This window comes from Pseudochaenichthys georgianus, chromosome 10 (genome assembly GCF_902827115.2).
Source record: "Pseudochaenichthys georgianus chromosome 10, fPseGeo1.2, whole genome shotgun sequence".
Taxonomy (NCBI): Eukaryota; Metazoa; Chordata; class Actinopteri; order Perciformes; family Channichthyidae; genus Pseudochaenichthys; species Pseudochaenichthys georgianus.
This window is the reverse complement of record NC_047512.1, coordinates 40859058-40886296: the sequence shown is the minus strand read 5'-3', so window position 1 is coordinate 40886296 and position 27239 is coordinate 40859058. Positions and strand designations below refer to the sequence as shown.

The window sequence follows — 27239 nt, the reverse complement described above, 5'->3', positions numbered from 1 at the left end:
AGGTCAGACAGACGTCCAGATGTATGAGGTCAGACAGACGTCCATCTGTATGAGGTCAGACAGACGTCCATCTGTATGAGGTCAGACAGACGTCCAGATGTATGAGGTCAGACAGACGTCCATTTGCTTTCATTCTGCCTGTCGGGCACAATATCAAAGCTTTAATACGACGAGTGATTGCATTTTCAGTAAAGCCAAATTGTTCCACAACCAGATAATTCCAGCTCACACAGTCCAAAGCTTTCTCAGTGTCAAGGCTCAATGATAGCACTGCATCCGTTTCCCTGGTGGTCTGAGTGATGTGCACAGAGCATCTAACATGATCTTGTGTTTGCACAAACCAGGTCTGATCTGCGTCCGTCAGATCAGGAATATAAGAGTCTAGCCTTTTGGAAATAAAGGACACATTAAGTGTATGGTCCTGATTTAGGATTGAGATCGGCCGATATGAGCTACATAACATTTGATGTTTGCCCTCTTTAGGGAAAACAGATAACGGCTTCACTCCATGATGGTGGGATCGATGTACCCAGAAGTGTCCAGCTGAAAGAATTTAGAAGGACTTCATTCTTGTCTAAATATGTTACAGCACTCACTTCCTGGAGTCTTGTTATCATCTTCACCTTCACAATGCTGCTACTGGTTTCCTGTACCCTGGCTGTGCGCCTGTCCACTCAGAGTCCGATGTGCCCGACTGATGGGAGAATAAAACACCAAGCAGAGCTCCAACCACATGCCCTTTGAAGTCAAAGAATGTTCTGTGTGTCAGAATTTACAGTAGTGACATTTAGCTTTTGTTGAAGTAAATGTATAAATATATAGTTCACTGACTGCAGACAGTAATTATGGAATGGATTATTATTCTTTTGACAAAGAAAGAGTGTTGAGTGAAGAAAGAACGGAGCAGATACCATCTTCATGATTTATTGAAACATATGCAGTTGTGACAAACATAACATCTAGTATTACATATTCTTTAATGAGTGGGGGTATTAGGCTGTGGGGGGGGGTTAGAGATAAATACCTGAACCAAAGGCTGTGGGCCTGGACAGACGGGAGGAGAAGGTGCATTCATTTTATTTTACAAATGATCCTCCACAGTGACTTAGTGCTTTCAAACAAATAAACTTCAGTTGGATCTGAACATGAACCTCTTCGTTAACTTGGCAGCTCAAAGGAATACACCACTGGAAATCTCTTCTCGCCTCTTCGGCTGTTTCCCTGTGAGCCTGCAGCTCTCCTCACACTCTCAGTGGCTGTTCCTTTGAGGGCCAGCCTAGGGGGCCTGGGTGGTCCCAAGCCCCACAGCGTTAGCGTAGGCCGACAGCAGGCTGACCACCTGCCGGGTCTCCAGGGTGAGCCGGGCCTCCGTCAGCCAGTCCTCCACCACGCGGCGGGCTTCCCCTCTCAGCTGGTTCACCAGCTTGGCGGCCAGCTCCAGGTCTCCGTGCTCTAAGCAGAAGCTGGCGTAGGACAGGATCTTGAATGGATCCAGGTTGTCACTGCTCAGCTGGGCGGGGGGGGCTTCCTGTTTATCCTCGAACAGCAGTGCAGCCTGGAGGTAGGACAGGAAGTACTGGTACAGGGAGTTGTGAGTTTCATCGACTAGAGCGACGCGGCGGGCCAGCGAGCGCAGCGCGTTGAAGCGAGCGCGCAGAGACGCCTCACTGTACACGCCGCGCTGCAGCGACTCCTCGGGCAGCGCCGAGGCCAGCGCCAGGGCGAAGTCGTTTTCGTGGCAGCTGTCCCGCACGGCCTGGGCGGCGCCCTCCAGAGGCTGCGTGGGCACGTCCGCCTCTGCCGTCTTCAGCGTGAAGTTCAGAGCCTCCACAGAGAGCCACAGGTGGTGCGCCTTACGGGCCTCCTCCTCCGCCAGCACGTGGCCTGCAGGCAGAACACAGGGCAGCATTAACACAAAGCAGGTGCTGCTGCAACACAGGAAGTCTCCTGAAGAACCACACACTCAAACACCGTATGTTGTCCTTTATGGAAGTACTAATAAAGAAATATCTGTCCTTGCTGTGACAAGAAATCATTTCCTACCTTACAAAATATAAGGTCAAATCATTCCAGTACCTATTTTTAGACTTTTAAGCACATTTTCCTGATCATTGGAATAATATAGAAATCCCAATTATTTTATAATTTTGACTTGAAATTTGCAGAACGAACAGTTTTTATTAATGTCCAGATAACGAACACATTAACAAACCTTGATTACAAGTACCTTCGCGTTTATTAGTGTCCGCACCAACACTAAAGATTATTGAAACTTAAATGCTTTATTTCTTCCGGTCATTGTTTTAATGTTTAATTCATGTAAATGGTCTTTTCAATTTCAACTTGAAATGACTATATCATCAACCATTATATGTTTTTATAACGTTTTTATAACGTTACTCCTGCAAAGAAAAACGGTGTGTTTGCCTAACAATGGGAAGGTTGGGGATTTGATCCCAGCCCCTGCTGTCCATGTGTCCTAGTGCAACACACTATGGTGTGTGTGTGTGTGTGTGTGTGTGTGTGTGTGTGTGCGTGTGTGTGTGCGTGTGCGTGTGCGAGCGTGGGTCTTTATCTTACTGTCGATGGCCTCCTCCACCCCCTTCAGCCGGGCGTAGGCTGTGTTCATATCCAGAGTGAAGTCATCCAGCTGCTCCTGGCTCAGCTGCCTGTAGCTGGTCTCCTGCTCCAGCAGCTTCCTGATCAGCACCTGAACGCATCACACAGTCACACCAGCTGTACCACGTGGACCACTAAAGCTGCTATTTCAATTCAAAACTGACTGAAATGAATAAAACAATGAAGAACAATATAATACTAACCTCAATTATCAAATATAAATATGGCTGTGAAATGACATCATCAAGCCACACCCCCTCTTGTACATATGGGTGAAGTTATAAGAGTGCTTTGATGTAATGTGTGCTCACCTGCTCAGCGTCGGCCCTCAGCTCCGTCTCCTGCACCTTCAGGACGTCCTGGACGTGGTCGGTGTGAGCCGCTGCCTGCCGCCGCAGCTGAGTCCTCATCTCCGCCTCCATCACCTCCCTCATTTCAGACAGCTATACACACACACACACACACACAAGTGGTGCGCCGTCAGAGCCAGAAGGCCTCTCTGCTGGCCTAAATACTATCAGGATCACTGACAAACCTTTAATATAGTTTTTCATTAACATGTTGTACATTATTTCCTATCGCCTATTATCTTCAGTTCATAGCTCGTCTCTAGTAACGGTGGTTAAAGTTGCTGGGTGGAATAAATGTGCCGTGCGTACCTTCCTCTCCTGCTCCAGCCGGGCCTCCTCCTTGACGTGCTGCAGGGCGGTGCTCACGGCCTTCTCCAGGGCCTTCTGGTCCTCCAGCCTCTGCTGCTCCAGCGAGGCGTCGATGTGGATCTGCTCCCTGACCCTCTGCTCCGCCAGCTCTCGGTTCAGCTGGTCGATGCGCCGGTGAGCGTGGGCGATCAGCGAGTTCAGGTCATCCTCCGACAGCTTACCAGCTCAAACACAAACACAACTCCTTTTGAAAATATGTCTACGGCATCTAAATAAATCCATGCAGGTGTTTATTTGGATCAGTAAAGCACAAGTGTCCTTTATACAAACGGTGTAAGACGTGCAGGGTACTGATGGTGTGTGTGTGTGTGTGTGTGTGTGTGTGTGTGTGTGTGTGTGTGTGTGTGTGTGTGTGTGTGTGTGTGTGTGTGTGTGTGTGTTCTTACTGAGCCCCTTCCAGTTGGCCTGGATCTCTGGAGTGAGGCTGGTCACCTCCCTCTGGAACTGTAGTTTGGCTTCATTAACCAGCTCACTGTACTGGGAGACAATCTTAGCTTCTGACTCTGATGACTGCACCTGCGCACACACACACACACACACACACACACACACCATGTATACATCACTTCAGGGGACATTACATTGACTTACATGCGTTTCCTGGAGACTTAGTGTTCTTCATGTATTGAGCAGTGTGTAGATCAGAGGTTGCGCTAGATTGCCCTGGGGGGAGAGCACGTCGTGAACTGTCAACGGGGGTGTGGGGGGGGGGAGAGCACGTCGTGAACTGTCAACGGGGGTGTGGGGGGGGGAGAGCACGTCGTGAACTGTCAACGGGGGTGTGGGGGGGGGGGGAGAGCACGGTCGTGAACTGTCAACGGGGGTGTGGGGAGGGGAGAGCACGTCGTGAACTGTCAACGGGGGTGTGGGGGGGGGGAGAGCACGTCGTGAACTGTCAACGGGGGTGTGGGGGGGGGGAGCACGTCGTGAACTGTCAACGGGGGTGGTGGGGGGGGGGGAGAGCACGTCGTGAACTGTCAACGGGGGTGTGGGGGGGGGGGAGAGCACGTCGTGAACTGTCAACGGGGGTGTGGGGGGGGAGAGCACGTCGTGAACTGTCAACGGGGGCGTGGGGGGGGGGAGCACGTCGTGAACTGTCAACGGGGGTGTGGGGGGGGAGAGCACGTCGTGAACTGTCAACGGGGGTGTGGGGGGGGGAGAGCACGTCGTGAACTGTCAACGGGGGTGTGGGGGGGAGAGCACGTCGTGAACTGTCAACGGGGGTGTGGGGGGGGGGAGCACGTCGTGAACTGTCAACGGGGGGTGTGGGGGGGGAGAGCACGTCGTGAACTGTCAACGGGGGTGTGGGGGGGGGGGGAGAGCACGGTCGTGAACTGTCAACGGGGGTGTGGGGAGGGGAGAGCACGTCGTGAACTGTCAACGGGGGTGTGGGGGGGGGGAGAGCACGTCGTGAACTGTCAACGGGGGTGTGGGGGGGAGAGCACGTCGTGAACTGTCAACGGGGGTGTGGGGGGGGGGGGAGAGCACGTCGTGAACTGTCAACGGGGGTGTGGGGGGGGGGAGAGCACGTCGTGAACTGTCAACGGGGGTGTGGGGGGGGGGAGAGCACGTCGTGAACTGTCAACGGGGGTGTGGGGGGGGGAGAGCACGTCGTGAACTGTCAACGGGGGTGTGGGGGGGGAGAGCACGTCGTGAACTGTCAACGGGGGGGTGGGGGGGGGGGGCACGTCGTGAACTGTCAACGGGGGGGTGGGGGGGGGAGAGCACGTCGTGAACTGTCAACGGGGGTGTGGGGGGGGAGAGCACGTCGTGAACTGTCAACGGGGGTGTGGGGGGGGGGAGAGCCACGTCGTGAACTGTCAACGGGGGTGTGGGGGGGGGGGGAGCACGTCGTGAACTGTCAACGGGGGTGTGGGGGGGGAGAGCACGTCGTGAACTGTCAACGGGGGCGTGAAGGGGGGGAGAGCACGTCGTGAACTGTCAACGGGGGCGTGGGGGGGGGAGAGCACGTCGTGAACTGTCAACGGGGGCGTGAGGGGGGGGAGCACGTCGTGAACTGTCAACGGGGTGTGGGGGGGGGGAGAGCACGTCGTGAACTGTCAACGGGGGTGTGGGGGGGGAGAGCACGTCGTGAACTGTCAACGGGGGTGTGGGGGGGGGGGGAGCACGTCGTGAACTGTCAACGGGGGTGTGGGGGGGGAGAGCACGTCGTGAACTGTCAACGGGGGCGTGAGGGGGGGGGAGCACGTCGTGAACTGTCAACGGGGGCGTGAGGGGGGGGGAGCACGTCGTGAACTGTCAACGGGGGCGTGAGGGGGGGGAGCACGTCGTGAACTGTCAACGGGGGCGTGGGGGGGGGGGAGAGCACGTCGTGAACTGTCAACGGGGGCGTGGGGGGGGGAGAGCACGTCGTGAACTGTCAACGGGGGCGTGGGGGGGGAGAGCACGTCGTGAAACTGTCAACGGGGGCGTGAGGGGGGAGCACGTCGTGAACTGTCAACGGGGGTGTGGGGGGGGGGAGCACGTCGTGAACTGTCAACGGGGGTGTGGGGAGGGGAGAGCACATCGTGAACTGTCAACGGGGGTGTGGGGAGGGGAGAGCACGTCGTGAACTGTCAACGGGGGTGTGGGGGGGGGGGGAGCACGTCGTGAACTGTCAACGGGGGTGTGGGGGGGGAGAGCACGTCGTGAACTGTCAACGGGGGTGTGGGGGAGGGGAGAGCACGTCGTGAACTGTCAACGGGGGCGTGAGGGGGGGGAGCAGGTCGTGAACTGTCAACGGGGGCGTGGGGAGGGGAGAGCACGTCGTGAACTGTCAACGGGGGTGTGGGGGGGGGAGAGCACGTCGTGAACTGTCAACGGGGGTGTGGGGGGGGGGGGGGGGGGGAGCACGTCGTGAACTCTCAGCGCCGTGTTATGCATGCCCACTGCACCTCGCGGAAGTGCGCACGGCGTAAAGCCAAAACTCACAGACATTGCAACGATGTGTACGGCAAAGTCGCGTTTGGAAGCGGTATCATTTCCTTTTTGGCAGGCATGCAGAACACCAGAGCCTCGCTGCGGGGAAACTTTGGCGCTGTTCCGAGTTTGTTCAAAAAAATCCGTCACGGGCAGAAAATATTGGGTTAACGCGACCTCTGGTGTAGATCCACCGCTTTGGGTAGTGCTGTATCTGGACATATGAAATGGCTTGCCTTCCCAAATGTGGCTCCCAGTCGTTTCTTTCAGGATGAATGGTGATAGTTTGATGCTCTGACTCTTCATTGCACCACACAGACAGCGGTACGACTGAACCCCAATCCATCCATCATGTACACAAATAATGTCCTTACCTTAGTTACCACTTTGTCCAAGTCCACCACCATGTTGTGGAGATTCTCCTCTGCTGCTAGAACCAGGGGGCGCACAGCAGCCACCTTCAGCCCCTTGGAGCTGTCAATCACCGCCTTCAGACTGTGCAGGGCTTCACTGCGGGGGAGACGGGGGACGGGGGGGGAGAGCTTCAGAAAACTGGTGCACAATATGAAGGCGAGGCTCCAGGCGGCCAGTGTGGGTGTGCAGCTGAAAACGGTCCCACGTCTCATGGCTGTAATGACCATCGAGGCCCCGCTGGCCCCTGGGTTTTTGAATATTTATTCAAGAACAACAACAACAACAAACGATAACTACAATAGGACCAGCCAAACGGTCAACAGAAAAAATATATCGAACCCTCTCTCTTTCCACACAAGCCCATCACACGGACTACTTTATCTCACACCACACCCATGTGATATTTGCCTGAAGTGACCAATTACGACTATGGGAAGTAAACAAATAATGATAATAATAGAAATAATAAGCAATGACAAAATAAGCATTTTGGCACCTAAACGGACGTTCCAAAATTGGAGCGGCCTATAGATGATTATTTAAAAAAAGCTAAATGAAGCGAGTGGGGGGCTATTGGGGGGGGTCAGACTCAGAAGCCTCTGATGATGAAGGCTTGCTTCTTCCACCAACTGAGAGAGCTTCGGATGAATCCTCTACCCCCCCACATGTATAATTATATCACTTCATCGATATAGTACTATCAGGATAGGCAATATATGAAAAGCAGGTACTTCATCACATTGAAGCCCACATCCTATAGCCAGGGAGGTCCTCTAACCCAGTGGTTCTCAAATGGGGGTACGCGGACCCCTAGGGGTACGTTGGAGTACTGCAGGGGGTACATGAGATTTATTTTATGTTAATGAAAAAACAACATAAGTAATGCATTTAAACAAACTACTAATAGTAGATTAACTACTTTATTCAAATGTTTACAGAAACTCTGGATAATAAAATGGGGAAGTAAACGGGGTGCTCTCTTTTCCTCTCCCTCTCCTGACAGCCCGTCAGCTCGCTGAACCTGTAATAAGTGACCCGACAGTAAATAATAAATATATTTATAACTAGTTTAGCTAGTTCCAGAGTAGATAAACTAGCTAAGTGTGTTAGGTCTAACTCTTAGTGTATTTTGCTCCACTCACCGGTCCGTCACAGCGGCGGAGCTGTGATAATGCAGAGCTGCGTGTTCTCCGTCAGCAGCAGCTGATCTGATCTCTCTCTCGCGTCCGGTTAGACTTCACTCGCGTTTATGTCAAAATCTATCAGATCCAGCTAGTTCTAGTTAATGATATGACTGCCTGCTTATCAAAGGATACCTAAACAATAAGCGTTGCTTGGCAACGGTGTGTGCCGCAAAGTATAGCTTAGCATTATAGGCTCTGTTTATATGAGGGGTCACAATCCCATGCTCATGAAATGCTCATATTTTCTTCTCTTCATTCCCCACGCCCCAACATAAATAAATAAATATTCCAATTTTAGGAAAGATAAGGAAGTTTGAGCAGTGTGGGTTTTATATTTTATAACAGAGTTACACATATTTCAAAACGCGAAGTGTAATAACTGTTTGCCTCCCTGTCAGAAAGACAAAGGTCCTCAGTGAAGCACAAGCCATGTTTCACTACATTGTACAACTTATTAAAAAGATCAGTTCAATGCAACTACTGTCGTCTCAGTGTTATTGCATGACGTTAAATAGTTTTGCCGTGAAATGTAATGTGTGTGTGTTGAGGTACATGTCTTACTTGGCATTGGACAAGGCCGTTTCAGCAGCAGTCACAGCGCTGGTCCTCTCAGCTAGAGAAGCTTCCAGATCCTTCCACTGGGCGGACTTCTCCTCGGGAGGAACCTGGATGTATGAAGAGCGTTAATCACACCATTCTGTTGCCCATAGAAGCGTCTCAGCCCAGGATATGAAGGTTGAATGTTGTGGAGTTGGGTGTATGGGATTTAAAGCCAATTACTCCTATGGAAATATCTGGGGATGACAATCTCACGATCCAATCAGAATCAATTCTTGAGTCAATAAATGGAGGGTGCCCAGTCTGTGTGTCCAACCATTCACTCCAGTAGTTACCCAAACCGGCTTCTGGGCCAGTACGTTCGTCCAACAGCCGGCTCGCTAAATGAGCTTGTTGTTTTGTGAGTCGGCTGCTCAGCTCGGTTCTGGAGGGATTGCTCAGATTCATCTCTTCTTATTGTCCAATTACTAATCATTTGACATTGACTTTGTTGTTTGGAATAATCAAGGAGGTGAGTGTCACAGTATGCTCCGTCTTATGTGTCACAAACACCAGCTGCTGTCATGGACTGTTATTTCTCTCCCTTTTGGCCGTGGTCCGTTTGGAAGGGGCAGCGCGGCAGGAGGAATAGCTTTTATCCTCTGACAGTGTTCAGTGTGTGTTTTAAATCCTCTGGAGCAGAGATTATTGTTATTGATTAATGCATCAGAGTTTCTTAGGGTCAACAACACTGAACTCACAACTTAAAATGAAAGCTTTTAGTTTATTTAATAAAAGAGCACTATATATATATTAATGCTGTCAAAATTATCGCGTTAACGGTGGTAATTAATTTTTTTAATTAATTGCGTTAAAATATTTAACGCATGTGCAGAATGTCCCACCAGTGGCAGCGCCAGGGTATGGCTGGGGTAGGCTTCACCCATACCAAGAAATGGCTTAGCCCCACCATGAAAAATGATGTTAAAGTAAGCAAAACTCGCGCCGAGAATTGCACAGACAGCAGTTAGTCAGATTGATTTCAGCCACTTGTCTGGAAATACCGAAGACTAGAAACGGTTTTGAAAACTTTTGTCACGTAGTGATCGTCTTCTCAATAGAACATCTTTGATAATGTCTTCTGGCCAATCAGAATCAAGATAACGGCGTGGTGTTGTTGCAGGAAGTCCCGACGGAGAATACTTTTGCTGTAGTACATCTCTATATACATCGATACAACATTACGTGTTGATAGAAATCAACACGTAATGAAATAAGACCCCACGGTTTGATGATTGATAGGTGTGTGGGCTGTCTGTCATTTTGACATGCAGAAAAATGTTATAATAAACATAGATACTGTATGTTAAATGGATATATCCGCCTTCTTTCATTTATCTTTCCATTCCCACAAAAATATACATAAAGAAATGGCATATTTTGGACATAGTTGGAATGGTGATTAATCATGATTAATTAATTTTTAATCTGACTAAAAATTGTAATCGTTTGACAGCCCTAATATATATATAAAAAACTTTTTTTTTTAAACACCTTGAATTTCAGGGGGGGCGCGGGGCTCCGTTGGCGGGGCGCATCGCCCCCCCAAGACAATGGTAGGGGAAACACTGGTGTTGAAGAATAACAAAGTACATTAACTCAAATACTGTACTCGTGTACAAAAAGGAGACAAAACAAAAAAACAGCCATCAAGCTACATATTGGTTTCTGGTTTGTTATTTTAAATCCATGGTGAACTGATGTGAAAAAAATTATTCAAATGTACTCAGCTATGCAGAGCTGTGATGTTCTTTTACATTAGAAAAGCACTGTTTTCATCTATTTAGAAAATGACTGCCAGTGCTAGTCAGACCAGTCAGTACCTCTGCCTCCATGGCCTCCTTCAGTCTGAGTGTGTGCTGAGCGATGGCCTGCAGCGCGGCCTCCTGAGCTCCAATAGCCTGCAGGGTGGCTTTAGCAGAGCTGGCCAGGGAGTCGTCCAGACTGGCTGACACAGCTGCCACACACACACACACAATTAAATCAACTTTTATTCATTCACTTTCTAAAGAATGCGTGTGTGTGTGTGTGTGTGTGTGTGTGTGTGTGTGTGTGTGTGTGTGTGTGTGTGTGTGTGTGTGTGTGTGTGTGTGTGTGTGTGTGTGTGTGTGTGTGTGTGTGTGTGTGTGTGTGTGTGTGTGTGTGTGTGTGTGTGTGTGTGTGTGTGTGTGTGTGTGTGTGTGTGTGTGTGTGTGTGTGTGTGTGTGTGTGTGTGTGTGTGTGTGTGTGCTCCAGCCTACATGTGAGGACTTCCTGTTCCTCCTGGTCTTGTTGGGCCAGTCTCGCGGTCACCTCCTCCACGGGGCGCTCCTTCAGGGCCTCTGACGCCCCGGGCTCCGTCTCAGGCTCCTCCATCGCGGACACGGCAGTATCCTTGTGGGCGTGGCACTCTGTGCACTCCTCTGGAGAACACGCACAAACAGTCATCTTACTTTGTCATTTCCAACCTTGAAGTCTCCGAGTTTGTGCGTTCACAAAAGACACGAAATATTAAAGTGTTTCGTCTGCACACTTTGTCAAAGCATTCATTCATGGTTTTTACTAACCGGTATCAGTATGTTTTTATTTCGGCATCATTTTGAAACGTGTGTTACAATGAAATCACGTTAAAATATGTTCATTTTGTTATAGTTGGTAACTACCATAGTATCCAAGGAGATAAGCCACGCCCCCTTTGTCAGCGCGTCTTGTTTTAATGACGCGAGTAAACACAACCGAGAGCCATGATTATTCGCATGGCTCTAAAATAGTGACGGTTAGGGTTCAGAGTGATATAACACTATTTGGGGATTTCTGAGTTTTCCATTATATGTAAAACACATCTGGTTAGCAGCCGCCAGCCACATGCATGTATCTGCTGTACACACTTCAAATTGTGCTTTTCTGATTATTAGACCCTCCAGAAAAACGCGATTCTGCGAATCAGCAAAATGGCGCAGATTTTTAAAAGGCCGCATAATCCCCGCATTTTTCCACACAAAGTTAACTCGTCTTGACGTGAAGTGATGATGATGATGATGATGATGCCGCGACGTCATCAGCTCGCGCATCACAGAAGGTAAACAACACCGTAGTGGAAAAATCTAATCCATCTAATTTACCGGCGAACATATCTGCTAAAGACCGGGCAAAGCAGTTCCCCGATCCCGATGTCTTGCACGAAAGTGGGGGGGAACTATTCTGCACCCCGTGTAACTGTGTGTTGGAGCATAAGAGAACATCGACGGTGACGACCCACTTTGATTCATTCAAACATTCCAAATTGCTTTCTGCTGCTGCGGACAAGAAAGCCAAACAACTCACGTTCACCGAGGCATCGACCTCCAAAACCCTTTCGAGGGCTACAAGAAACGAGGTGAGTAGCCTACAAGATTGAAGCTGGTCAGATAACGAACGAGTAAATGAAAACAGAATGAGGCGGAGAAGTGTGTGCGTGTGTGTGTGTGAGAGAGAGAGAGTGTGATTAAAATAGCCCAATGTCTTTTACAATAAATAAACATTGCATGTGTTTAATTGAATAGTACAGGGGTTTAACGTTAGTGGCAGGTTGTGTGTGAGAGAGAATAAATAAGACAGCCCAATATTGATTTTTTCCGCATATTTCGCAACTTTCCGCAATTTCACCGCATAAACCCCCGCATGTTTGATCGCATAATCAACGATTTTTGCCCGCGTTTTTCTGGAGGGTCTAGATCAGGGGTCACCAACCTTTTTTAGGTTGAGGGCTACTTTAAAAAAATAAAACAAGTCGGGGGCTACTTTTACTCCTCTTTTTTTGTTTTTTGCAGTGTATATATTTAGCACATTTTAACATTATGATATGCTACCTTTAACCTTTGTGTGCTGTTTGGGTCTGTGGGACCCGTTTCAGTGTTTACTAAAAGAACATGTATGCAATTTAATTATTTTAACCTGCTTTATTTGGGGGTGGACCTCACCTCCTCTAGGGGGGTCCGGGGGCATGCTCCCCCGGGAAGATGTTTTTTAAAATGTTGAAGTTAAATGCATCAATCTGGTGCACTTTGAGCACAACATGAATTTATGGATACAGCTCTCAACACTCTATGAAAGGGAGCTGTATACTTTTCAATAATCCAAACATCTTTAGAATATGATCACAACCAATAACAAATCATTTAAACGTGTTTATTCTTATCTTATGTTAGTTAGCATTCTTTCTTTTTCTTTATGCATATTTTACTAATCACTCCCCTTTTAAACTGTTTTTTTTACTGTACTATAGTACACATTGGAATGATTTCTTACTTTATCTATATTAAATAGATAAAGAGGCTCTCTCTCTCTCTCTCTCGCTCTCTCTCTCTCGCTCTCTCTCTCTCGATCACAGAGGCTGTGTGCTCTTCTGTGGCGATGACGGCTTGCGTTAAAAAATAATAATAAACATTTGTAAAGTGCGGGGACACAAACAGAGTATCGAAACGAGCGGGGGACATGTCCCCCCTGTCCCCAGTGGAAATTACGCCATGCGTGTGTGTGTGTGTGCGTCAAGTGGAATAAATATATATGCAAGTTGCAACACACACAGTAAAACTCTGCCCCTCATGATAGGCTGTGTTCAATGGGGCTGATGTGTTGTGTAGATTCTGCCAAAAGGAAAATCAGCGGTGTGCTGCCACATTGCTTTTCTTCCCGACTGCAACGCTGGTTCCGCAAATCAAGCAAGAACGTGATTGGTCGATATTCATTGTGGGGGTGGGGGAGGAGGAGTGTTATATATAGAGTTGTAGTAAGTAGATAGAGTTCGCTATGATTTAGGTTTCGTTTATGCATAGGGTATATTCTTTTAATTACATTTCCTTTTTTGTTTTGTGTATTTTATACATTTTGGATTTGCTTGGCGAGCTATTTTTAGAACATGCCCCGCGGGCGACTCACGTTGCCCCGCGGGCGACTCACGTTGCCCCTGCGGGCGACTCACGTTGCCCCTGCGGGCGACTAAGTGCCCGCGGGCACCGTGTTGGCTACCCCTGGTCTAGATTATGCTTTAAGATATCAAGGTCACAGAGGTCAAGAAGTCACCTTTGAATGCTGCTACCTCCGAGTCACAGGGAGCAGGGATCGAGGACACCTCACTGATGGCTGAGATGATGTGAGTGGCCTCTACTGAAGCCTCTGGATGGGAGGGAGACACACAACAGCAGTTAGTGTGTGTGTGTGTGTGTGTGTGTGTGTGTGTGTGTGTGTGTGTGTGTGTGTGTGTGTGTGTGTGTGTGTGTGTGTGTGTGTGTGTGTGTGTGTGTGTGTGTGTGTGTGTGTGTGTGTGTGTGTGTGTGTGTGTGTGTGTGTGTGTGTGTGTGTGTGTGTGTGTGTGTGTGTGTGTGTGTGTGTGTGTGTAATGAATATGAATGTCACGTGACATTTACCAGGAATAGGTATGACATGCATATTTTAGTAGTAATCAATACATATGCTACCGTTGTTGCCATATCAGAACATTCATTTGAGTGCAAATTAAGTGTTTAAGGACTTGGAACAGAAACTGTGAACAGACCTGAACAGTCAGAAAACATTCATGAGAGCTGCCTTCATTTAAATTAAGTTGTTGCTGCCACAGTTCCAGTCGTTGGCGGGCCATGGACGTTTGATTTCTGAGCAGGCGCAGTATGATTACTTCCAAGTCAATCAAATCATTTCAATTAACATTGGGAGTCAAGTCGTCGTTTGTTGGCTCTAAATCTTGTAACTGATTAGTGGGATTGGCTTTAGTGGCTATGCTAACATCGAGCATGTGGACCCTGTGGGAATCTGCATCAGGAGACACAACTTCAGAATCAGAATATGTGTATCGTCCCTGCTATACCTCATTCCCACCAACGCAACTCCGGTTCAAGCTCCGTGCTAGAGCTGTTCAGGTTCAGAACCGGTTCTTCGGTTTAGCACCGGCTCTTTTCACACCGCCCAGAGTCCGACTGGTGCTGCGTCATTGCGTAACCGTTTGCGTGCCTGCTTCATAAAGCCAAACCGCGCGGAAACCCCTCACAGCTGACACCGACAACAACAACAATGGCCGATTGTGCTCCAGCTTCCTCTGTGCCTCTTCAGAAGACCAGATTCCCAGCAGGTAGCTGGTCTCCTCAGTGGACCACTGCTGCTTGTTAAGTTTCTCCATCGTTGTGTACAAACTGGATAACACGCAGGCTTCTTGTTGGTGTTCAGGAGTTGATCCCGTCCCCGCCTCGACGTAAGCGCGACGTATGCGGTGCTTTTGCTCTGGCCGGACAATTTTTTGGTGCTTGAAACGAACCGGATTCCGGAGCTAAGAGGCTGCTCCGCTGCGGTGTGAACAGGGAAACCCGGTGCTTTTCAAGCTCCGAACCGGCCCCGAAACGCCGTTGGTGTGAATGAGGTAAGAGGGGGTTTGCATTTGTTACAGCAGAAGACAGCTTCATATGAAGTAAGAAGCTGGATCAAAGTCAGACGGGAGATGCTACATTCCAAGGGCAACTGCTGCTAGCAAGCGGTAGGATCCACGGCACGAGCGTGTCCCCTTACAGAGGCACTACTGGTCCATGTCACTCTGTAGGAAGGTGTTGGAGAAGTCATTCTTCAATTATATCTGGCTGCGTACAAATAAGAGCAACATGAGTGCAGCTTCGTTTCAAATATGGTTAAGTGAAGTTGCTAACATACAGTTAACAGTCAGAATGGGGATATCATTAGAGTGGAAATCACTCGGTACAAAGAGCCTGACGATGAGGGTCTGAGCCCGATGGAGACCTACCCTCTATGCTGGGAGCAGGCGGAGCTGGGACGGCCCCCCCCTCAGCGGCTGGGCTCTCTGAAGACTTCTTCTCCGTCTCAGCTTTGTACCCGTGCTGTACACTCTCCGTCTACAGAGCAGGAAAAGCAGTTCTTTAACCTGACGGTCTGAAAGGTGTTTGTGTAGCTCTACCTCTCTATACAGTCTGCGAGCCCTGATCCTTTAGCAGGACGTCTTTCACGTCGAGTCCCGCAGGAGGACGTTTGTTTGCAGCCCTGCAGTTCACTTTCCCTCCACTAAAAGACAACTATATTAGAAATTGTAAATACATCTTCAACAGGTATTTCCTCTTAGCATGACCTTAGCATGACCTTTTCCTTTTGAATGAATGAATACACACGAGAAGCCCTGCCACTGATATACGGTGTTCCCAGATGTAGCTTTTAAGATTGATTGGAAATGGTCTGCAAAGTGCAACATAAAACATGGCGGCTGTAAAGCTGGACCAGCAATAATGTCTCACGTCAATAACGACATTCTCAAAACACTCTGATCTCACCAAAAACAGATTTCAGATAGCGCTTAGGAGGCGCTGAGAACCCACTCCCACCTGTTTCTGGAGGGGGCCGCCGTATTGAGAAGCGGGTCCCAGAGCCAGACCCAGCAGCCGGTCTGAGTACGGGACATTGGTCTCCACGGCCGCTCGGAACTTGTGATCCCATTTGGCGTACAGTACTGTTCCTCCAATGCCCCCGCCAACCGTCACCAGGCCAGCAGCGACCACTTTGCCAGCTCCACTGCTGCGGAGAGACGAGAAGCTGGCGTCACGTCTAGTCAAGAGTCAACATTTAGCACAATGTGTGTGTGTGTGTGTGTGTGTGTGGGTTGCCTGAATATAATAATCCTCACAGTTAAATATATTATATAGTTCCTTGAAAAGGAGTAGCCCATGATAAGTATATCTTTTAAAAAGTCAAATGAATTAAATTATTGTAAATGCTTGTTTTTGCATTTCAGAACATGTTGTTCGTTTCCCTCAGACGGTGATATGGTTCTCTCAGAACATGTTGTTCGTTCCCCTCAGACGGTGATATGGTTCTCTCAGAACATGTTGTTCGTTCCCCTCAGACGGTGATATGGTTCTCTCAGAACATGTTGTTCGTTCCCCTCAGACGGTGATATGGTACTCTCAGAACATGTTGTTCGTTCCCCTCAGACGGTGATATTGTACTCTCAGAACATGTTGTTCGTTTCCCTCAGACGGTGATATGGTACTCTCAGAACATGTTGTTCGTTCCCCTCAGACGGTGATATGGTTCTCTCAGAACATGTTGTTCGTTCCCCTCAGACGGTGATATGGTACTCTCAGAACATGTTGTTCGTTTCCCTCAGACGGTGATATGGTACTCTCAGAACATGTTGTTCGTTCCCCTCAGACGGTGATATGGTACTCTCAGAACATGTTGTTCGTTCCCCTCAGACGGTGATATGGTACTCTCAGAACATGTTGTTCGTTTCCCTCAGACGGTGATATGGTACTCTCAGAACATGTTGTTCGTTCCCCTCAGACGGTGATATGGTTCTCTCAGAACATGTTGTTCGTTCCCCTCAGACGGTGATATGGTACTCTCAGAACATGTTGTTCGTTTCCCTCAGACGGTGATATGGTACTCTCAGAACATGTTGTTCGTTTCCCTCAGACGGTGATATGGTACTCTCAGAACATGTTGTTCGTTTCCCTTAGACGGTGATATGGTACTCTCAGAACATGTTGTTCGTTTCCCTCAGACGGTGATATGGTACTCTCAGAACATGTTGTTCGTTCCCCTCAGACGGTGATATGGTACTCTCAGAACATGTTGTTCGTTTCCCTCAGACGGTGATATGGTACTCTCAGAACATGTTGTTCGTTCCCCTCAGACGGTGATATGGTACTCTCAGAACATGTTGTTCGTTTCCCTCAGACGGTGATATGGTTCTCTCAGATCAGGTTGCATTCCATTTCAATAGCACACATGTTTGAACCAATTCTTTATTGTTGCCTTATTTTCTCTTCTGTATATTTACTATTGTTGAAAAAGCAAAGATATTTCACATCAGATTAAGTCATTGATGGAATAAATTGGTGTGTGTGTGTGTGTGTGTGTGTGTGTGTGTGTGTTACCCGCTCTCTCCTGCTGTGTAGTGACGGCAGGGTTGCAGATTGGTCAGAGGGGTTCTCCCAAAGTTCTTCTGGAGAAAGGGGACAGAGAGAGGGTCAGAGAGAGGGGACAGAGAGAGGGGTCAGAGAGAGGGACAGAGAGAGGGACAGAGAGAGAGGGACAGAGAGAGGGGACAGAGAGAGGGGTCATAGAGAGGGGACAGAGAGAGGGTCAGAGAGAGGGGACAGAGAGAGGGGTCAGAGAGAGGGACAGAGAGAGGGGACAGAGAGAGGGACAGAGAGAGGGGACAGAGAGAGGGGTCATAGAGAGGGTCAGAGAGAGGGACAGAGAGAGGGACATAGAGAGGGGACAGAGAGAGGGACAGAGAGAGGGGTCAGAGAGGGGGACAGAGAGAGGGGGACGGTGCTTTACCTTCAACACCTGACATCATGTACATGAATGCTGTACCTGTGTGATGTGTGTAAACGTGATGATGACACGCATTTGATATTTTTGAAGATAAATAACGGTATCAGAGGAGCTTTGCTTACTTTAGTAAAGAAACTGAAATGAACTGAACTCTAGTTACTTCCTTATGAGCTGAACACAAAAGAGTAATAACGGGATGTTCCTGAGCAGGTCGTCCGCACTGACCGTAGCTCAGGTGATAACCCGGGCTCGCGCACAGTGACTGCATGGGATGATGTAATGTTAGTACACTGTGTATGGATGTACATTCTAGGACCCCTCCAGCCTGCCTGCATGGTGAGTGCAGTGAGGTGAACTGTGGAGCTGTGGATATGCTGCACTCCTCCTCAGTAACTGAGCTGTCTCCATGCTGGCTGTATGTCATTAGTCATATGTCACTAGAAGCTAACAGCTAGCACGGACCTTAGCAGGCTTCTGATCGGCTCTTTCGAATGACAAGCTACTGTTTAACACAGAGCCCTGTGAATCCTAAGCTCCAGCATCAGAAAGCATGCTGATGTTAACAATTCAACACTATTTCAAATTAAACCTACAGTGAAACCTTGGGCAGGTCTGTGGGTCAATGAATGACAACATGCTAATGCTAACATGTTAGCTCCCGGCTGGCTGTGAAGGCTGCTCTTACCCGCACGCTGCTGTTAGCCCCTCTCAGACAAGCCCTCAGCATGGTCCAAAATCACTTTGCTTCTCAAGTGATAATATTGTAAGCTGCACAGTAGCAGTAGGTGTTTTCTCCTCTCGTCCTTCTTTTTGATTCTACCCCACTCTTCTTCTTTGTATGTTAGTTTATGTGCGCCATACTGCCTCTCTGGTCAAAAGTAGAACTACAAGCTTCCCCCCACAGAGCAGACCCTCCTGTGATGCTGCTGCAACACCACCCCCCAATGTATTTCATTTCTACGGAGACCTTTTACTGCAGAAATGCTTCTTCTATTGTGTGTTGGTGCTTTTATGACTTAACACGTGGCTTTGTGTGTTCATTTATCATTGTAATGATGCTGTTTTATTCTTTTGTCAAGCACTTTGTCTGAAAAGCGCTTTATGAATAAACTTTACTTTATGTAGTTTATCAATATCCATAAATGAGCGATAAAGACTCCGTGCCCCTACGGCAGCTTTGCGCACCTCGGTCTACAGGGCTGTTAACAAACATACCACATGCAGCCAGAGGCTCCGCTGCAGAGCCCCTCCACACTGATGCATCTCATCAGTCCCATCACTACGACCCTTCAAACTGCTCATAGAAGTCAATGCAACATTGTTCTTTTTTTTTATTTGAAAAACCATAAAGGAACCAGAAACAAAACCAAAACATTTGCAATAAAAACAACTAGTACAAAAACAAATCACAACCCAATACAACTGATGTAAGTGTTTAAAATGTACATTCTTGGGAAAGTTATTGTCAATATGAATCATAAAAAATATGTTTGAGTTGAGTCGGTATCTATGTATTCCTGCATTACCACCAGCAAGGATCAGTGCTACGATTTCTTTTGTGAACACCAAGTCCCAACTATCTGAAGTGGCCAGAGTTAAACATGCACCTGTTGAACCTTGCCACGAAAGGAGACTCCCTGAGCAGGCTAGGAATCTGTAAAAGGTTCCAACCTTTGGATTAAGAAGCACTGGAAAAAAAGGAAGCCTATTGAATATTTATGATGGTGAATAAAGACATTACACATGGGTCGTAAATATAAATTACAGTGTTGAACCAACGCCAACGGAGACACAGAGGGAGCAGATTGAACCTGGAACAGTCATTGTGGGGACATGGTGGGCTGCGAGAAGCGTCAGGGAAGAGATGGATGAACATTTGGGGGGTGGGTAACATGTTTCATTTCATTTCCACAACGCCAAGTCCGGCTGCACCGTGGTTTCAGTCTTCTGTATTTTAACTGGAGTACCCGAATAGTAGTCTTCACCCTGAGCGAGAGAGAAGCAAAGCAATCAATAAAACAGAAGGCTCATAAAGTACCAGGATTCTTCAGCTGCACTTTTGGTTTGGTTTCAGAAACGTGGACAGATGTATGCTGCCAGAGGAAGCTGGACACGTGTCAGTGAACACTCCATTAGATGACTGAAGAGTCTGCATGGTCCAAACGGACAGGACATGTGGAAACTGTGCATCATGTTCAGAGATATGTGACCAGGTTAAACATATTCCCACTAACTTAACGGTGGCTGTTTCCTAAGAGGACATCATTCATAGATGTATTGGAAACATACATGTCCATGTTGAATTGTGCATTTGCATCAGCTGACCTGCTCTCTCCTTCTCCTCTAATCATTCTGATCTCATAGTGAATTCAAAGTTATCAACCTTACCCCCAGGGAACAGCTGTGTGTGGGAAGAGAGGCTGGGACATTCTGGAAGTCTGGGAAGTCCAGCTCAATGTCCATGACATCATCGATTCCCAGCTCCTCACTGGAGAGCAGAGGACAAACAACAACAACAACAACATGCCCATCAGCAAACAGACGGAACACAGAGTCTACAGCATGGCATCGGACCAAAGCACTTTACAATTCAATATCGCCAGAAGTAAACCTTTCTTTCAATACGACAGGCCAGGTGGCGTGGGCTGGGCAACCAGGTGAGGTAGCCTAGGAATCACTGCCTGCCGGACCACATGGGGGGGCTCTATGTGTAAAGCCGTTGCATTGTATTTCAATAATAAAACGTGTTATTGAGAGGTGCCATTCAAAGCCCCCCAAGGACACCCCTCAGAGAATATGCTTCAAAACGTCACAAAAGGACAGTAACGGGGAACATGCACTACAGTGAGTAGGCAGATCTGAACAGGTTGGCTTTGAGGAGGGATTGGATGTGTATAAATATATATATACATTTATCTATAGAATGTTCTATGTGGCCCTTAAGTTAAGATGTGTTAACAGCCTTGGAGCTTCAACAGTCTTATCCTCCAGCTGTGTATTGGGATGACCCTGATTGTCCATCCAGCTTGCCCCAACATTTATAAACACTATGGACATTTTTTATATATATATATATATATATATATATATATATATTGTTAAAAGTCTATATTTAACCTGTGCTTGTTTGCAAATTAAATTGCACTTTAAAAAAATGCTATTTTAGAGGTACCTAAAGAGTTATTTTGCTATTGAAATCATAGACTGTATATATATATATATATAAATACACTCAACATGGGAGTGGATACATTTGATTGATTTAGACAACATGTATCTTTTTATTATTGCAACAATCCCAAAAATAACCATTTAGGTTCATTTAAGGTAAAGGGACTTCTAGCTGTGGCAACAAATAAAGCCAAGGTCATTTACTCAAGTTCTGAACTGCTTCCATCTTGAGCGGGATATCAAGGCATGAAAAGGGTGATCCATTTAGCAGCTGTGATCAAAACGGTATTATGTCTGATTAGAATACAGGACTTTGACTTGTTACAGTGCATTTACAATGTGGTACTGCTTCTTTGACTTGGGTAAGTGGGTAAGTGTGTGTGTGTGTGTGTGTGTGTGTGTGTGTGTGTGTGTGTGTGTGTGTGTGTGTGTGTGTGTGTGTGTGTGGGCGTATGTGTGTGTTGTGGAGAGCACCATCTGGCGGGGATGTGAAGCTGAACTGTTCTTTCATCATCGATACCGATGTGTTTATCAGGATTCTCAAAGTCGGTGAGTTAAGCCGTTCACGGGCATCTCTGTTGAAAGCCTAATCTCTTCTTACATGTCATCAAGGACTTTGTCTTGACCCTCCTCTGTTGGGGGGTCCCAGGCGTGCAGTTTGACCTTCCACAGTTTGATCTGCTGGTCCCAGGAGCGACGGCTGTACTTCCTGAACTTATTTGGAGTCTTGGGGTGAACACCCGGCTGACGAATGTGTCTAGAAACAAAAAAGTAAAGGTCAGAAATCACTTTTTTGGCCAAGCAGGTTTGCACTTACAAGGTGTGGTGGTGGTGCATACATATCATCCTTTTACTTGAGTCACTTTAAAACATGTATTATTGTTCAAAAACGGTCATTATGGTTGTAGTGTTGTGTGAGTGTGTTGACCTACTTTGGAACTTCTTTGATGTACCGATCATAGGCCAGTGTATTCTTTCCATAGTTGATCTGTTTCTGTCGCCTTAGCAACACTGCCTCATCAGTTTCAATGTGTTCTCCCTCTTTTGAGTCGCAGCTGGAACACAGACAGACAGACAGACGTTTTCACACACACGGACTCCAACAATGAAAAAGGTGCCACAGAAGTGGACATACCTCCCCGATGAGCCAGAGGAGATCTTCCTCTCTCTCTGGGTGACCTCTGCACCCAGTATCCTCCTCCTGTAACTGAACAGTGCACACACAGTCAGTTACAATCAAGACTCAGTGGAAAGTGTGCTGTGAACCACTGAGATAGAAGCAGCGTGCTTACCGCTGCATGTCTCTGTGTACGTCTCTCTTCATTTCATCACTCTCCACCTGGCTGCCCCAGTCAGCCTTTCTGCCGCAGCGAGACACCGGGCCTGTGCCCTCTGGAGTGGTGAAACTAGGGAGGCAGCAAGGGGGGAGTACCAGCATTAACACACAGAGGGGAATGGAGTTATTGTTGCCACAGTGCAAGTACATGTAGCCACAAATAGCCTCCCCTGGCCCAGAGCGCAAATGATGAGATAGAAACACAAGAGAAGAGAATACTAGAAGGAGATAATCACGAGGTCATTTACCCCTCGTTGCTAACAGTTTGGTTTAATGATGATCATCCAGAGCTTCTAACCTTCAGGTCACCTTACTGAAATCATTCTAACTGCTTTTTGCTATTCTAGTACATTTGCAAGTTGTGTTTTTATTGCAGCTGTATTCTCTTACCTAGCATTTCTGCTGTCGGGGTGCACACCCTTTTCCCGACCAGCGTCCTCCTCTCTGTTGGCCCGCAGGCTTCCGTCGACCCCTCGTTTCCTGCAGTGGGACCACCGGGACGGACCAGAGCTCCTACACAGTAGAGACAAGTAAAGATAGCATATTATTAACATGCAACTTTATGTTCAACGTCAATTTAGTAGCCCTTCGGTGCTAGCGTGTCTCTAATCACCGTTTCTATCTGTTCAGACACACACAGTGGATGAATGCCGACTCCACAGAAAACGGTCAGGAGATGCAACTCCGGAAATTGGGTCAGTCTTTGCTATTGGGCGGCGAATGAACGAATAATATGTTGCAAATGTATTATCTTTTCAATTTACACACGGCATCTATTGCACGTCTGTCCGTCCTGAGAGAGGGATCCCTCCTCTGTTGCTCTCCCTGAGGTTTCTCCCATGTTCCCTTTAAACTGGGTTTTCTCTGGAAGTTTTTCCTTGTACGATGTGAGGGTCTAAGGACAGAGGGTGTCGTATTGTCATACTGATATTCTGTACACACTGTGAAGACCACTGAGACAAATGTAACATTTGTGATATTGGGCTATATAAATAAACATTGATTGATTGATAATAGGCTCATAACTAATGGTGGGAAGGTAAAGTGATTTAAAATCACAGGTGGGAGAATACTCAGAGTACCAGAGTGTAGGAATACTCTGTCACAGTAAAAGTCCTGCATTGAAAATGTTACTCAAGTAAAAGTAGAAAAGTATTAGCATCAAAATATAGTTAAAGTACAAAAAGTAAAAGTAGTCATTGTGCAGATTGGTCCATTTCAGAATAATATATATGATGTGTTTTATAATGATTGATCATGAAAGTGTTCTCAAAGCTGGTAAAGGTGCAGCTAGTTTGAATGACTTTGTAGACTGCAGGGTAGCTGGTGGATTTACTCCAGGTGGAACTAAAGTCTGATTTAAGTGTTTATTAAATTGCACCTCATTAATCAACATCTGTGAAGTAACTAAATGTATTAAATAAATGTCAGGGCGTAAAAGTACAAAGTAGCAACACGTTAAAATACTCAAGTAAAGCACAAGTAGCCTACTTCAAAATTGTACTTGGGTAAAGGGTACTTGTTTTCTTTACACCACTGCTGAAAAACTAGCTCTCAATTGTTTCCAAACACCACTGTTAAATCCTCTTTCAGATAAACCATGGCCACCAGCAGTACAAGCAATAACTTAATCAGCTAGTGAATGAAATAGAAGTAGTTAGTTGTCAAGTCGTTCTCCCGCCACTGACTTCCTGTTAGCGATTGTTCTGGCCATCTGTTCATCCATCCATTATCTATCCGACAGGGTCTGGGTGGGGGGGCTGAGGCCTATCAATTCACATTCATGGCTGTTCACAACCGGGCACACCATTGCCGGTATATTCCGTGAACACTGGCGGCAAAACGCCCGTCATTCCGTAAAGCCCCAACTGTTCCTACCAGGAAGCTTCTGCTGTGGTGGATAACACTTCAACCCGCTGCACAAACATCAGGTTATAACCAACCCCCGATACAGCTTCACTACAGACAGTCCTGTTTAGCAGCGGTTAGCCTTTACCACCGTTTTCACTTCCTCGGTACCCGCCGACAATAGAGCAGAGCCTCCACGGTGCTAGCGTCGTGTCACCCCGTGGCGAACACAGCACAACAATAAATTAGCTAACTTCTTTAAGGCTAATGTAAAAATAATTTCAAAGCGAGCATCAAGCTAACTAACGTTAGCGCAGGACACAAGTCAATTGAAACATGAACACAGCCTTACAGTGTGGCTTTATTTATGAGAATAATTCATAATTGAAAAGGTAAATGTGTTTGTAGTCGGTTAGCTAGCAACACATTTACATAATCCCACTCTGAAAGAGTTCTAGCTAATAAGGTATCGACAATCAAATGAACGCAATGGAGGCTCGTGGTGGTTTAAGCAGGTGAAACTTGCCCATTCTCATGTTCGTTTTCGCGAGTTTCACGTCGTTTTCCTCTGGTCCAGTTCGACATATTCTTGATTATAAGTCGAGTAAAGTTATCCTTGTTGTCAGCTCAGCAGCAGGCAGTGTTGTGTCTACCCGCCAACACTGAAAGGCGCGCGGTCCCAAACAGTCCAACAGGTCACGTGACAGGAAAGGGCGGATATACATGCAAATAATACTCAGGCCCAGAGCCCTTGGCCCTTTCTCATTTCATCAAATCCCCCTCCTCGACTCCTCGGTCCTCCGGTAGTGACCCGGAAATGAATTTTAGCGCGCCATGTTGAAGGACATCTCATTTTTCTAAATGCACTTCGAGGACCGAGCGTCGAGGAGGCTCTCTGGAGGAGCTATAACCGAGGATACACTGATGGGTCCTCCACGGTCCTCCACGGCTGCTTCGTGGATGCATTTCTGGCAACAGAGATGTTTCAAAGAGTCGTGACGCACGGCCGGACTTATCTCAGCCAATGACAGCTCTGCATGCATCCCCTGGATATTATTTTATTAACTGCTTTGCGATGTTTACAGTGAGAACAGCTGTGAGGTCCGTGCAGAAAGCAGAGCAGTGTGTATAATATATATCACTCAGTATAACAGGCCTACTCTCTTTATTTGCTTTAGTTTACTAGATATCTACAAACAAAGAGTCTATATTTTTCAAAAACCATTTAGTACACAACGGCTGTAGCCTGTTTTAGGAGCTGTGTGTGTGTGTGTGTGTGTGTGTGTGTGTGTGTGTGTGTGTGTGTGTGTGTGTGTGTGTGTGTGTGTGTGTGTGTGTGTGTGTGTGTGTGTGTGTGTGTGTGTGTGTGTGTGTGTGTGTGTGTGTGTGTGTGTGTGTGTGTTACAGTGTGTGCGTAGATGCAGCGGACAGACAGGTCTCAGTTGGTTTGGTGTCCTCTGCTTACTTTTAATACTTGTAAATAAAACTTTTGGCCCGTAATTTATTTTCCTCATTGTAGCGACCAGAGAGGGGGGGGATATATCCAGTCTCTGATAGTGTTACGTTATTATGAGAGTGCTCTGTTTGATTCTGAAATTGTATATATTTATATAAATATATACATATATATATGTGTGTGCGTGTCCACATCTGTAGCCTGTTATTGTCTCATTATACCGCACTGTGAATGAATCAAAGTAAATATATAAGTGGTCATGAACACATCTGTCCATCAGACAGAGGGCTGCTGTGCCTCCTGTCATCATTAATGGACGTCTCTTTAAAATGACCGCTCAGAGGAGAGGAGTTCTCATTTCTCTAACCGCCTGCTGCTTCCCCTCCTCTCTCCTCGGTTCCCCTCCTCGGCTCCTCCGCTCGCATCTCCTGTGGGCGGGACTAAGTATCGAGGATAGGAGTCGAGGAGGGGAGTTCGAGAAATGAGAAAGGGCCCTAGTATCTCTAGGGCTCTGCCATAGACTGCTCAGGCCCAATCCCAAACCACGCCCTACACCCTACCCCTACACACTGCCCCTCCGTGACGGAGTGAACTGCATGAGTGAACTCCTTGGAGTGACACATGAGGCTCCTCCTACCTGACCGGAGTCACGCTGTGTGTGTCCGTCAGGAAACACGCTGTTTACAAGTAGTTCCAGCAAACATCCACTGATACATTTCGATGTTAACAACCTCATGATAACCTCATATGTTTTTAACTTAGGATCATACCTGTGTTTAGTCTAGAAAAAGGTAAATGTGTGCATTTTATTATAAAGTTGTGTATATTTACAGACCGTTGCAAAAACTAAGAAGCTTATAAACATCAGGTTTAAAACTAAAAGAGCTTTGAAACACAATGAAAGATGTTTGGAGTTTTATTTGAGTTATTCATTTCAACTTTTTGTCTAAGAGATGCTGATTTGAAACCCTTGTTACATACAGTTACGGCATTTCCTGTTTCTGCCGGAGAGAGGGGAGGCCGTCCCAAAGCTTGCTGCTGTATTTACTCCCTCCATCTGACAGGAGGGACCCTCGTTGAGCTGCGAGTGTGGCTACAGACGGAGTTCACTCCATCACGGAGGGGTAGCGTCGAGGGAGTGGTTTGGGATTGGGCCGTAGAGACCGGTCTCCAGTCAGCACCGATGCAGACTCACTGTTTGAGGGCTTGATAGCCCACCGCTCCACGCTCCACACCCGTTGGTTTGGAACAGCACTTAATGTGGCGGACCCTCCGCGCGAACGCGCAAACGGAGAGGTAGTGTAGGGTGTAGGGGGCGGTTTGGGATTGGGCCGAAGATACTGGGCGCGAATTAAGAGAAAACAGCAGAAGCAACTCTGCATCCGCCTTACACAGTTACAAGTATAGACAGGGTTGCCAACTCTCACGCATCTGGCGTGTGAAACACGCTTTCACTCTCAATCTCACGCTCTCACGCTGCCCAAACTATTCTCACGCCAAAACCAGAATACCGAAGACTAGAAACGGTTTTGAAAACTGTTGTCACGCAGTGATCGTCTTCTCAATAGGACATCTTTGATAATGTCTTCTGGACAATCAGAATCAAGATAACGGCGTGGTGTTGTTGCATGAAGTCCCGATACATAACATTAATTAAATAAGACCCCACGGTTTGATGATTGATA

At 47.3% G+C, this 27239-nt stretch overlaps 2 protein-coding genes across 3 annotated transcripts; both read right to left on the bottom strand.

The window, feature by feature from the left end:
• Positions 1-910: 910 nt before the first annotated feature.
• On the bottom strand, positions 911-18608 carry immt (inner membrane protein, mitochondrial (mitofilin)). Its single transcript, XM_034093123.2, has 14 exons — positions 18429-18608; positions 17338-17405; positions 15784-15973; positions 15195-15303; positions 13493-13585; positions 10693-10854; positions 10276-10409; positions 8417-8520; positions 6632-6767; positions 3725-3854; positions 3279-3502; positions 2931-3062; positions 2581-2710; positions 911-1884 (listed from the first exon to the last, which is right to left on the bottom strand). Exons 1-14 carry the CDS (start codon positions 18468-18470, stop codon positions 1277-1279), a joined length of 2262 nt encoding a protein of 753 aa, XP_033949014.1. The 5' UTR covers positions 18471-18608; the 3' UTR covers positions 911-1276.
• Positions 18609-19056: 448 nt separating this feature from the next.
• Positions 19057-25051, bottom strand: slbp (stem-loop histone mRNA binding protein). Of its 2 annotated transcripts, none has more exons than XM_034092780.2 (8): positions 24625-25051; positions 22641-22763; positions 22207-22320; positions 22050-22115; positions 21847-21969; positions 21516-21671; positions 20132-20231; positions 19057-19729 (listed from the first exon to the last, which is right to left on the bottom strand). In XM_034092780.2, exons 1-8 carry the CDS (start codon positions 24681-24683, stop codon positions 19646-19648), a joined length of 825 nt encoding a protein of 274 aa, XP_033948671.1. In that variant the 5' UTR covers positions 24684-25051; the 3' UTR covers positions 19057-19645. The 2 variants fall into 2 exon arrangements, with proteins under 2 accessions (XP_033948671.1, XP_033948670.1); XM_034092779.2 differs by having other exon boundaries at positions 22050-22121; positions 24625-25046.
• Between the last annotated feature and the right edge of the window lie 2188 nt (positions 25052-27239).